This window comes from Leopardus geoffroyi, chromosome B4 (genome assembly GCF_018350155.1).
Source record: "Leopardus geoffroyi isolate Oge1 chromosome B4, O.geoffroyi_Oge1_pat1.0, whole genome shotgun sequence".
Lineage (NCBI taxonomy): Eukaryota > Metazoa > Chordata > Mammalia > Carnivora > Felidae > Leopardus > Leopardus geoffroyi.
Window position 1 is genome coordinate 96,878,069 of NC_059341.1, and position 12,580 is coordinate 96,890,648.

The 12,580-nt window shown below is 36.7% G+C and overlaps 1 protein-coding gene across 4 annotated transcripts in view; it reads left to right on the forward strand.

The window, feature by feature from the left end:
• Window positions 1-12,580, forward strand: part of TBC1D15 (TBC1 domain family member 15) — a 75,657-nt gene that overhangs the window by 15,014 nt on the left and 48,063 nt on the right. For 3 of the 4 annotated variants that reach the window (XM_045467141.1, XM_045467142.1, XM_045467143.1), the window contains exons 2-3: window positions 11,230-11,328; window positions 11,868-11,942. In XM_045467141.1, the coding sequence (XP_045323097.1) occupies window positions 11,230-11,328; window positions 11,868-11,942 (174 nt within the window). Of the gene's footprint in view, window positions 1-3,296; window positions 3,321-11,229; window positions 11,329-11,867; window positions 11,943-12,580 lie in introns of those variants that run through there. The other variant, XM_045467144.1, reaches the window with a different exon arrangement.

Here is a 12,580-nt window from a genome sequence, read left to right on the forward strand (position 1 = left end):
TGGGCCTGCTTGGGATTCTCTCTCTCCCTCTCTCTCTCTGTCTCTCTCTCTCTCTCTCCCCCTGTCCCTCTCCCACTTGTGTGTCTGTGTGTGCATGCATGCCTGCTCTTTCTCTAAATAAATAAGTGAACACTAAAAAAAGTAGAAGTTTTCAATTTTGTTGATGTATCCATTTTTTTCTTTTATGCTTTTGGTGTCATTTCTAAAAAATTTTTGCTGAACCCAAGACCATAAGATTTTCTGTTTTCTTCCTAAATTTTGTAGTTTTAGGTTTTACATTTAAATCTGTGACCCATTTGAATTTAATTTGTATATGTTGTGTGGTGTATGGATTGAAGTTTATTTTTTTGCACACTGATTCAAGTTTTTTAATTACTGTGTGTTGAAAAGACTATTCTTTCTTTGCTGAATTGCTTTTCTACTTGTGTCAAATAAATTTACCATATATGCATTTTTATGTTGATTCCAGAATTCTTTATTCTGGACAGTCAATCTCTTTGTTTCTCTTTACATCAGTACCACATTTTCTTGATTACTGTAGATTTATACTGAGTCTTATAGCCGGGTATGTTAGTGCTCCACCCATTATTCTGTTGCAAGTCTGATTTGGTTGTTCTAGGTCATTTGAATTCCACACAAATTTTAGAATCTGCTTTTTACCTCCAGAAGAGCCTGCTGGGATTTTGATTGGCACTATAATCAATCTAGAGGTCAGTTTCGGGGAGAATGGACATCTTAACAGTATTGATTCCACTAAGCCATGAACATGGTGTATTTTGCATTTAATTAGGTCTTCTTTCATTTCTCTCAAATACTTTTATAACTTTTAGTTTAGAAGTCTTACACATTATCTGTTAGATTTATATTTGAGTATATGATATTTCTTGAAGTTACTGTAAATGCTGTATTTAAAAACCTTATTTACTGATATGCATGTATGTATGTAAATAATAGATTTTTGTATGTTGGTTTTGAGTCCTGGATCCTTGCTGGGTTTTCACTTAATTTTAGTAGGTTTTATGTAGATTCTACTAATTTTCCTACGTAGACGGTTATGTCATTTGCAAATAAGTTGTTTTACTTTTTCCTTTCCAGTCTAGATGCCTTATATTTATTTTTTATTTACTGTAATGTCTAAGACCTCAAGCATAGTGTTGAATAGAGGGATAAGATTGAAAATCTTTATCTTGATCTTAGGAGAAAGCATTCAGTCTTTAAGCATATGATATCAGGTGTAGTGTTTCATACATGCCCTTTATCAGACTGAGAAGGGTTCCTTCTATTCTTAAATTTGTTGAGAGTTTTTATCAGAAATGGGCATTGGATTTTGTTGAGTGCCTTTTCTGCACCTTGTACGATGATCATATGGTTTTTCTTTAAAAATATTTTTGCTATGGTGAGTTTACAGAGATTGATTTTTGAGTATTAAACCATGAAGTATTTTCCTTGTTTACATATTGTTGGATTCAGTTTCTTAAATCTTGTTTAAAATTTTGCATCTAAATTCATGAGATATATTGGTGTATATAGTTTTATTTTCTTAAAAAAAAATTTTTTTTAATGTTTACTTTTGTGAGAGAGACAGAGTGTGAGTGGGGGAGGGGCAGAGAGCGAGGGAGACACAGAACTTGAAGCAGGCTCCAGGCTCCAAGCTGTCAGCACAGAGCCCCACATGGAGCCCAGACTCACAAACCGTGAGATTATGACCTGAGCCGAAGTCGGATGCTTAATTGACTAAGCCACCCAGGCGCCCCTCGTTTTTTTTTTTCCTCGTAATGTTTTAGTCTCATTTCAGTGCCAGGGTAGTGCTGGCCTCATAGAATGAGTTGGGAAGTTACTCCTCATCTTCAGTTTTCTGGAAGAATTTGTGTAAGATTGGAAAAAAATAATTTTGGGTCTTTTAAAGTTTGTTAGTTGATTTTACAGCACAGTATTTAGTGTGGGACTGATTTTGCCCAACTGTTGAGGCCAGGCTGCTTTGAGTACTTTACCCAGTGCCCTGTGAATTATGAGGTTTCCCACCCTTTGGGGAACAATTCCATGTGAGCCTGCATATTGTTTCTTCTAATAATTTCATGTGACCTTTCCTCCTAGCCTTTGATAATTTATGGACACACATGCACTGACCAACACTCTGCTGACTACTCAGGGAGAGACCTCTACAGATCTCTTTTTTTTTTTTTTTTTTTTTTTTTTAATTTTTTTTTTTCAACGTTTATTTATTTTTGGGACAGAGAGAGACAGAGCATGAACGGGGGAGGGGCAGAGAGGGAGGGAGACCAGAACCGGAAACAGGCTCCAGGCTCTGAGCCATCAGCCCAGAGCCTGACGCGGGGCTCGAACTCACGGACCGCGAGATCGTGACCTGGCTGAAGTCGGACACTTAACCGACTGCGCCACCCAGGCGCCCCAGATCTCTTGAATTCTCTGTGCACTTATCTCTTCTATGGTACTCTGTCCTGTGAACTCTGACTTGGCTTCCCCCAATTCCCATCTCTGTGTCCTCAACTCCAGGAGACCACTAGGCATTGGCTGGGTTTTCTCTCACTTTGCCAGCTAGAAACTCTCTCAAGACAGTAAGCTGGGGCAGTTATATGGCCCACCTCATTTGTTTCCTTTGAATAGTCACTGTCCTTCATTACCTGATTAAACACACACACACACACACACACACACACACTGTTTCATCGATTTGGCCTGCTTACTTGCTCGCTTTCCTTCTTTTCTGTTTTTGTTTCCTGGTGGGAGGGTAAATCCAGTCTCCTGCCCTCTTGGCTGGAAGTATAAGGTATTATAGTTGTTTTTTTTTTTTTTTCTTCTCTAGTTTTGGTGGGATTAATATCTATTTCTGTTATATATCCTTTTTATTCTCAAGCTCAGGCTGGATGTTTGATTGTGTTCCAGATTTATTTCCTTGGTAGTTATGAACTCTGAGCTGGTCTTTTTCTTTCAGAGTTTTTGTAATAACCGTTTTATTCTTGTTGGTCTGTATTGGTTTTTTTCTGTCATGTGTCTTCTGAGAGGTGACATTGTCAACAAGACCTTCAAGAATTTTATCAGATGCTGATTATGTAGAGAATGCCAGTAGATATTTGGGTAGCTGAAGGTCATCATCACCTCTAGAGAGTAGGTTTATATCAGTTTGTAATTTATATTAGTGTCTTTTTACCCCATTTCATTGGTAGTCTGTGTATACTCTATAACAATAGCATTCTTTCTCTTCTTTCACTTCCTTTTATTTTGCAGGTACACTTAGTGATAGGTGGTGCTCTTCCCTCAGATCTTCTGCTTGGTGTGTCCTTCCCTTTTGTTTTCTCAGGGTAGGTCCTTTTATTGTTGAAGTCATGTCCTGGTTTCCATCTGACAATATTCCTCCACTGCCTTTGAGATTTGATTTAAATTCTTTTTAAAACTGCATATTTTGCATTTATTACCAGTAGTTTTTAGCATTTTGGTTGTAAAACAAAACATAATACAGAAAAATGACACCTTTATAACATCATAAGGGAAACACCACTTTAGTCAAGAAGTAGTAGACCTTTGCAGCCACTCCAGAAGACCTTCCATGTACCCTCTTCTCCTAAGTAACCACTGTCCTTTTTTAAAAAAATATATTAAAAAAAACTTTTTTTAGAGAGCATGCGTTCAAGCTGGGGAGAGGGGCAGAAAGGGGGAGAGAGAGAGAGAGAGAGAGGGAGGGAGGGAGGGAGGGAGGGAGAATATCCCAAGCAGGCTCCACGTTCAGCATGGAGCCTGACGTGGGCTCAGTCCCACAACCCTGGTATCATTACCTGAGCCAAAATCAAGAGTAGAATGCTCTACTGACTGAGCCACCCAGGGGCTCCTGTCCTAACTTTTCTAGTACTTACTTTCTTACATTTCTTTACTGTTGTTAGGATTTTTTTTTAAAGTTTATTTACCTTGAGAGAGACAGAGACCGTGCAGGTGGGGGATGGGCGGAGAGAAAGGGAGAGAGAGAACCCCAAGCAGGCTCCATGCTGTCAGTACAGAGCCTGATGTGGGGCTTGAACCCAAAAACTGTGAGAGCATGACCTGAGCTGAAACTAAGAGTTGGTTGCTTAACCTTAAGACTGAGCCACCTAGGCACCCCTTAAAATTGTTTTATGTTCATTTATATTTGAGAGAGAGAGAGAGAGAGAGAGAATGAGTGGGAGAGGGGCAGAGAGAGAGAGGGAGACACAGAATCTGAGGCAGGCTCCAAGCTCTGAGCTGTCAGCACAGAGCCAGACACAGAACTCAAACTCATGAACTGTGAGATCATGACCTGAGCAGAAGTTGTACGCTGAACCAACTGAGCCACTCAGGCACCCTTGTCTCAGTCTTTTTTCTTCTCCTAGCTTTCCATTTGCCAGCTTCTTGACATTAGTTTTCATTGCCCTTCACTTCAGTAGAATATAATTTTTTCTTGTTTTTCCTTCTGACATTTTTTTCCTGTTATGAACTCTTTATCTTCTCTCAAATCTTAGGTAGTAGAAAGAGAGGCATTGCTGATGCCCTTTCTTTGCTTCCTGTAGCACAGAGGACCAACTCATGTTCACAACACTGGTAATTGGTGACTACTTCGAATGGGAATATGAGCATATGGTATACTGGAATAATTTTGTTAGTGTCTGTATATACTGAGCCTTAAGTTGATTGTCGTTTTCATTGTGTACCCTTTGGACAAATAAAACTTTTCAAATCTCAACCCCAAACTAGTGGAAGAACCTCAGTCAAATCACTTAATGTCCTTGCATTTTTTTCTGTTACAAAGTAGGAATGATAACACGTATCTAATTGTGTTATGAGGATCAAATTGATAACGTAGAAATGCTGTGTAAAGTAATGCATAATAGAAATACTACATGCAGATGATAATAGCATTTTAACCTTTCTTTTTTATCTTGCATTAGAGATTATGAACAAAACCAGAGTAAAGAAATTGAAAACCTGTTTTACTAAATGTATTACCTCGGATGAAATTCCTGATATCATAATTATTCCCTGTAGCAAAATAATTTTTCATACCAAACAAGCTTAGAGATAGCTTTTCAAATACTAATTATTACCATTGACGAAGATAGGATGCAGAATATCCTATGGCAGAAAGATACTCATCAGGAATCAATTTACTTATAGGGTCTAATGAAGAAGAAATACCATTTTAACACTTTGTATAAGATCACAATTTTAATTGGACTTCTCTTTTTGTGTTTTGAGCTATTGTAGATAGTTGATACCTGTAGAGTTGTGTTTTATTAATAAGCTCATGTACCGAGAAACGAGTGATGAACAAACATATTCTGTAAATTAAAAAAAAAGTGAAATCATTCCCTCAAAAGTGGAGTGGAGGACTTTAGGAGTAAAATGTATGATTCGGGACGCCTGGGTGGCTCAGTCGGTTGAGCATCCAGCTTTGGCTTAGGTCGTGATCTCGCGGTTCACCAGTTCCAGTCCCTTGTCAGACTCTGTGCTGACAGCTCAGAGCCTGGAGCCTGCTTGGGATTCTTTGTCTCCCTCTCTCTGTATCTTCCCTGCTCACGCTTTGTCTCTGTCTCTCTCTGTCTCTCTCAAAAAATAAATGTTAAAATAAATAAAATAAATGCATGTTACAAAAGGGCCTACAAATTTCTTTTGTGTACTATTTAGTAGGAGTTCGGATGGGAGAGAAACCAAGAGTTTTTGTTAAAAGGCCCAATTGTTAGTTAACTGCTGCATTGCTTTATAAATTAAAGACATTTAAAAATTGTTTTTAGGCCTAAACAGCATTATTTTCTACATCTAAGCAATTTCAGAAACTGCTTTTCTGTAGGGAAACCATGTGGAATTTTTCTGGTAGTTTCTTGAGGCAGTAACAATTGAGATTTAATGGATGAAGATGTTAGGAAATCTGAAATCCACTCCTTCCTTTGATGTGCATGTGGTCTTGAGTAGTCACTGAATAGCTTTGTGTCTCAGTTTATTCTTCTGTAAAATGGAGATGGAAATAAGGTCTATTTCTGACACATTCAGTTTAGCTATGAGGATCAAAAGAGATCAGACTGCTTTGAAAACAAAGTCAATAGTTGGGGTTCCTGGGTGGCTCAGTCAGTTAAGTGTCCAACTTCAGCTCAGGTCCTGATCTCATGGTTTGTCATGCTGTGTACTGATAGCTCGGAGCCTGGAGCCTGCTTTGGATTCTGTTTGTGTCTCTCTCTCTGCCTCTCTCCCACTTGCGTGCTCTTTCTCTCTCTCAAAAATAAACATTGAAAAATTTTTTTTCAAAAAAAAGAAATAATTAAAACTGTCATCATTAAGGGGCACCTGGGTGGCTCAGTTGGTTAAGCGACCAACTCCAGCTCAGGTCATGATCTCCCAGTTCGTGGGTTCGAGCCCCACATCGGGCTCTGTGTGGACAGCTCAGAGCCTGGAACCTGCTTCCGATCCCATGTCTCCTGCTCTCTCTGCCCCTCCCCTGCTTGTATTCTGCCTCTCTCTCTCTCTCTCTCTCTCTCTCTCAAAAATAAACATTAAAAAAAATTTAAAACTATCATTAACTTTAATATTTGAAGTAAATTACATATTTGATGCAACTAGAACTTTTTGTTGTCCCTTTTAAGTCTTACAAGACTTAATAAAGGTTAGGAGCTCAGTAAGGTAAGTTTATTAATTTCATTCTATTTCTGGCAGAATTAGTAATTTGTATCGGTTAACATCACAGCCTTCAAATTAGCCGAATATGACTGCTTTCTAAAGACAGTACAAGTCTTGGTTTGGGATTGTGAATATTTGGACATGTAATTTGTCCCTCAAAAAGTACTAAAGAGTTAAGGAACACAGAACATGGATGAGTGCAGCTTGGACTTTTTCATAAGATACCTAGTACTATCATGCTTTTTAGGTATTTTCCCAGCTAAATTACTTAGGAAATTCAGCTTTTTCTTAAATGAAAAAGAGAACAGACACTTGGCCAACATATGTATGGGAAAGAAAGAGTTGCTTAATGTGCTTCAGTTAGGTATTTTATTTGACTCTTTAGGATTCGCTTACTTTATTAAGGTTCCAGAATGTGTTAAGTGTTAATGGTATCACAGAATCTTAGATTATGTTGTTAACGATACCAAGCTTTTCTGGGTAAATAAGTGTCACTTTTTCTACTATGAGAACTATGAAGCTCTTGATTATTCTATTAGCTGAGTCTTAGGTGAAAATATGCTAACATGTAGTTTCGGGGTATGTCTCTGATCTATTTGTCACAAAAACTTGAAATTTTAAGGGATTTTTTTTCCTCCTCTTAACCTTTTCCTACTTCCATATTGTGACCTCAGATACATTATCCAGTTTAACCTCTTGTTTTAAAAATTGATAAGCTGAAGTCTGGAAAGGTTATAGTTTATACTTCTGGAATTCCCTTTTTCCACTTTACTCGTTAAAATCATTTTTTTTATTACTGAAGCAATGTATAACTATATTTTAACTTCAAGATATTCAAGTCAGTTAGAGGCATTAACATAGACAGTTACAGTTCTCTTTCAGCCTTTCCACATCCCATTCTTTTTTCAAGTAACTTCTGTTCACAGCTTTAAGTGTGTCTTTCCAGAACTTGTTCTGCGTATTACAGAGATTTAGAGAAACTTAAAAAAAAAAAAAATGTAGATGACATATACTATATGTAATTGGCTGTTTTCTTTGTCTTTCTGTTCATTTAATGTACCATATTCTTTCTTAACTGCTAAATAGTATTCTCTGTAGAATGAATATCCCAGGATATATTTGATCATTTCCCTCTGTGGGATATTTAAATTCATAACTTCCCTTCTTTCCTCCTTCCCTCACCTCCCCTGATGGTGTAAATAATACTGTGAATAGTCTTAAACATATCTTTATGCATATGTGTGAATAAATCTGTGTACTTTGAAAGTTTTTACTTTTATACAAATAATACAGAATGTCTCCCACCATTTCCCAACTCATACTGTCCCCAGTCTTTGCCTTCTGCTTAATGCTGGTCTGGTGCTTAACAACTATTACATTGAATGCTACCTTGGGTTTTTGAGATCAGAATTTCTCTCTGATCTTGATTACTAAATTAAAAGGACTCTTTTCCTAATGTACAAATTCATATCACAAGTGACTAACAACACAGGACAGGCAGTAAAAGTAATGTCGTGCTTTATAATGTAGTGGTTAAGAGCACAGTTCTGGTGTCAGACTGCCAGGATTTTAATCTCCACACTACTCCTTAACTACCCCTTAGTATTTGTGTCATCAACCTTAGACAAGTTATTTAACCTCTCTTTCAGTTTTCTCATTAACACAAATGGGCTTCTCATTCTAATGATGTAGTAGGATACAGTTATAGAGCCCGTGGTCTAGAGTTGTAGGGATTAAGCTATGATATGCGGAGTTCCCAGTGCATAAGTGTTCCATAAATGCTAACTAAAAACAACAGAATGCATACCCATTTACATTTTTAAAAGTTTATTTTTGAGAGAGAGAGTGAGAGAGAGAGAGAGCGTGAGCACACAGGGGAGGGGCAGAGAGGGAGGGGGAATAGAGGATCCCAAGTGGGCTCTGCACTGACAGCAGCAAGCCCCATGTGGGGCTTGCACTCATTAATTGTGAGATCATGACCTGAGTAGAACTTGGATGCTCAACTGACTGAGCCACCCAGTTGCCCCATACCCATTTACATTTGTAACTAGGGTGTGATGGTGATAGGTTGTGATGGTGCTTGTCTTGCATTGTTGGTCCACATGCTATTCTGAATAGTGATGTGGTTATATTAATAAAAGTTCTACATAAATATAAAATGTCCATAGTACCCAAAGCAGTCTATAGATTTAATGTAATCCCTATCAAAATACCAACAGCATTTTTCATAGAACTAGAATAAATAATCCTAAAATTTGTATGGAACCACAAAAGATCCCGAATAGCCAAAGCATTCTTGAAAGAGAATAAAACTTAAGGTATCACAATCCCAGATATCAAGATGTACTGCAAAACTGTTGTAATCAAAACAGTATGGTACTAGCACAAAAAGAGACACACAGATCAGTGGAACAGAACAGAAAGCCTGGAAATAAATCTATGATTATATGTTCAGTTAATCTTCATCAAAGGAAGCAAAATTATGTGATGGGAAAAAGTTTATTCAACAAGTGGCACTATGAAAACTGGACAGCTACATGTAAAAGAATGAAACTGAACTACTTTCTTTTACCATGGATTAAAGGCCTAAATATGAGACCTGAAACCATAAAAACCCTAGAAGAAAGCATAGGCAGTGATTTATTTGAATTTGCACCAACATCTTTCTAGATCTGTCTTCTAAAGTAAGGGAAACAAAAGCAAAAATAAACTATTGGGATCACATCAAAATATAAAGCTTCTGCACAGCAAAAGAAACCATCAACAGAACAAGAAACCCACTGAATGGGAGAACATATTTGGAAATGATATATCTGATAAGGGGTTAGTATCCAAAATATATAAAGAATTTATGCACCCCAACACCAAAAAAAAAAAAACAAATCCAATTAAATGGGCAGAAGACATGAACAAACATTCTCTAAAGAAGACATCCAGGTGGCCAACCGACACATGAAAAGATGCTCAACATCACTTATCAGGGAAATGCAAATCAAAATAACAATGAGATACCACCTCACACACCTGTCAGAATGGCTAAACTTGAAAACACAAGAAACAAGTGTTGGCGAGGATATGGAGAAAAAGAAATCCTCATGCACTGTTGGTGGGAATGCAAACTAGTGCAGCCACTGTGGAAAACAATGTGGAATTTCCTCAAAAAATTAAAAATAGAATTACCATATGATCCAGTAATTCCACTACTGGGTATTTACCCAAAGAATATGAAAACACTAATTTGAAAAGATACATATGCACCCCTATGTTTATTGCAGCATTATTTACAATAGCCAGAATACAAAAGCAGCCCAAGTATCCATCGATAGATGAAAGAGTAAAGATGAGGTGTACACACCCCCCCCCATTCACACAGTGGAATATTACTCAGCCCTTAAAAGATGAAGTCTTGCCATTTTCAACAAGGATGGATCTAGAGAGTATAATGCTAAGTGAAATAAGTCAGAGAAAGACAAATACCATATGATTTCATTCATGGGGAATTTAAACAAACGAACAAAGAAAAAGACAAACCCAAGACTTAAATGTAGAGAACAAACTGGTGGCTATCAGAGGGCAGGTGGGTGGGGGATGGGTGAAACAGGTGAAGGAGATTGAGAGTACACTTAACCATGATGAGTACTGAGTAAAGAATTGTTGAATCACTATATTGTATGCCTGAAGCTAATATAACTGTGTTAATTGTACTGGAATTAAAGAAAATGTCTACATAAATGGAAACTGCACTTTGTTCTAAACTTATATATGTCAAAAATACTTAGGTCTAGAAGTGATTATTTTATTTCTCTTTTACTTATTTTCCTAATGAAAAAAAATTTTTAGTGGTTTAAAATGGGTCCCAGGAATGGAATCTTAGTTTATAACATTATGCTTTTAGAAAATAAGGCTTACCTTTGTATGGTTCAGTTTACTTAGGAATTAACTTAAGTCTCCCTTGTATTGCCATAGGATGTTGTTCAAGGACCATGTTTTAATCATACGTATGTAACTATAGTGTTTTACATATTCAATAAATATTTGTGTGCTTGAACTACTTTAATCATTCCTAGATGGTCCTCATCATTACTCTTTAAAATTCCCATATTATTCCCTGAATTTCTATGCCATTTTGCTATAAAAACACACTGAAATAATCTTACAGTAAAACGTGCTATTCTAGGAATAGTTAGAAAGCAGTGATTCCTTATTGCATTTCATCTGTTCTTATTCTTGAGTATTTTCAGATCCTTTTTCAGTTTGAACCCAATATCTTGCTTAATGTTTGTTAATAATATATTTTAAGTGGAATCTGCTTGAGACACATAGCATTTTTGTTTATGGAGAAGATCAAGGTTGTGATTATCACTAAATCAAACTTCCATGCATAACAAAGCAAACTTCCTTCCAGTTTGTCTTAGTTTGAAGTGCTCTTAAACTTGAGTGGTATTTTTCAAATAATACATTTATATATGAAATAATCAGAAATGTGGTTCAGGCATTATAGGAAAATATCTCACTTTTTTAAAACAAATGTTGAAACAGTACTTAATAATGTGTGGTTAATTCTTTTTTTTTTTTTTTTTTTTTTTGCTGTTCCAGATTATATATGAACAGGAAGGGGTCTATATTCACTCATCTTGTGGAAAGACCAATGACCAAGACAGCTTGATTTCAGGAATATTACGTGTGTTAGAAAAGGTGGGTTTCTAGTAAATGATTTTATTTATGATTGTTTATGGCAGTGGTTCATTGTTAGGCCATTGTTAGTTTGAATTTCATGTGTGAGGTGAAATTATGTAATTGAACAGTGGTTGTAAATTTAACATGAAAATGATGTTAGAAAAAAATACTTAATTAAAAATTTTTAAAAAAGATTTTAAGTAATCTCTACACCCAGTGTGGGGCTTAAACTCACTGCTCCAAGATCAGGAGTCGCGTGCTCCACTGACAGTCAGCCGGGCACCCCAGAAAAAAAGTAACTTTAGATAGCCAGTAAAATAGCATGGACTATTATAAAACTTATGTAAAAGTTGCAGTAATGTAAATTTTTTATAATGAATAATAATAGTTTAAAAATCTATATAACAATTATCAAATAGTTTATGATATTACATACTTAAAATGCTAATATTTAGTGGTTTAAAATTTTCATTTTGGGTTCAGGGAATTACACATAGGTGACTAAGAGTGTAAGATATTGCTGAATAGTAACCGTAGTCCATAATTTCTTTCTCTAGGATGCTGAAGTAATAGTGGACTGGAGACCATTGGATGATGCTTTAGATTCTTCTAGTATTCTCTACGCTGGAAAGGTATTTAAAAAAGAAAGGGTGTGACTAAAGGAAGGAATGCTATTAAGAATTTTTTTTTTAAAGGTTATTTATTTATTTTAGAGAGAGAGTGTGAGAGCATGAGCAGGGGAGGAGCAGAGAGAGGGAGAGAGAGAATCCCAAGCAGGCCCCACGCTGTCAGTGCAGAGCCCGGTGCAGGGCTTGAACTCACGAACTGTGAGATTGTAACCTGAGCCAAAACCAAGAGTCAGACGCTCAACTGACTGAGCCACCCAGGCACCCAAGGAATGCTATTTTTATTTTTATGTTTTTGTTTTTGCTATTTATTTATTCCAGTATAAGGAATGCCATTAAAACAATTATTTTTTAATGTTTAATTTTGAGAGAGGGGGGGAAACAGAGTGTGAGCATGGGAGGGGCAGAGAGAGAGGGAGACACAGAATCTGAAGCAGGCTCCAGGCTCTGGGCTTGAACTCAAACCATGAGATCATGACCTGAGCTGAAATTGGATGCTTAAGTCAACTAAGCTACCCAGGCACCCCAAGGAATGCCATTTTAAAATAACTTTTTTGAACTATATAATTCATATGCCATAAAATTTATTCTTTTAAAGTGTACAATTCAGTGGTGTTAATATATTTACAGAGTTGTGTAACCAT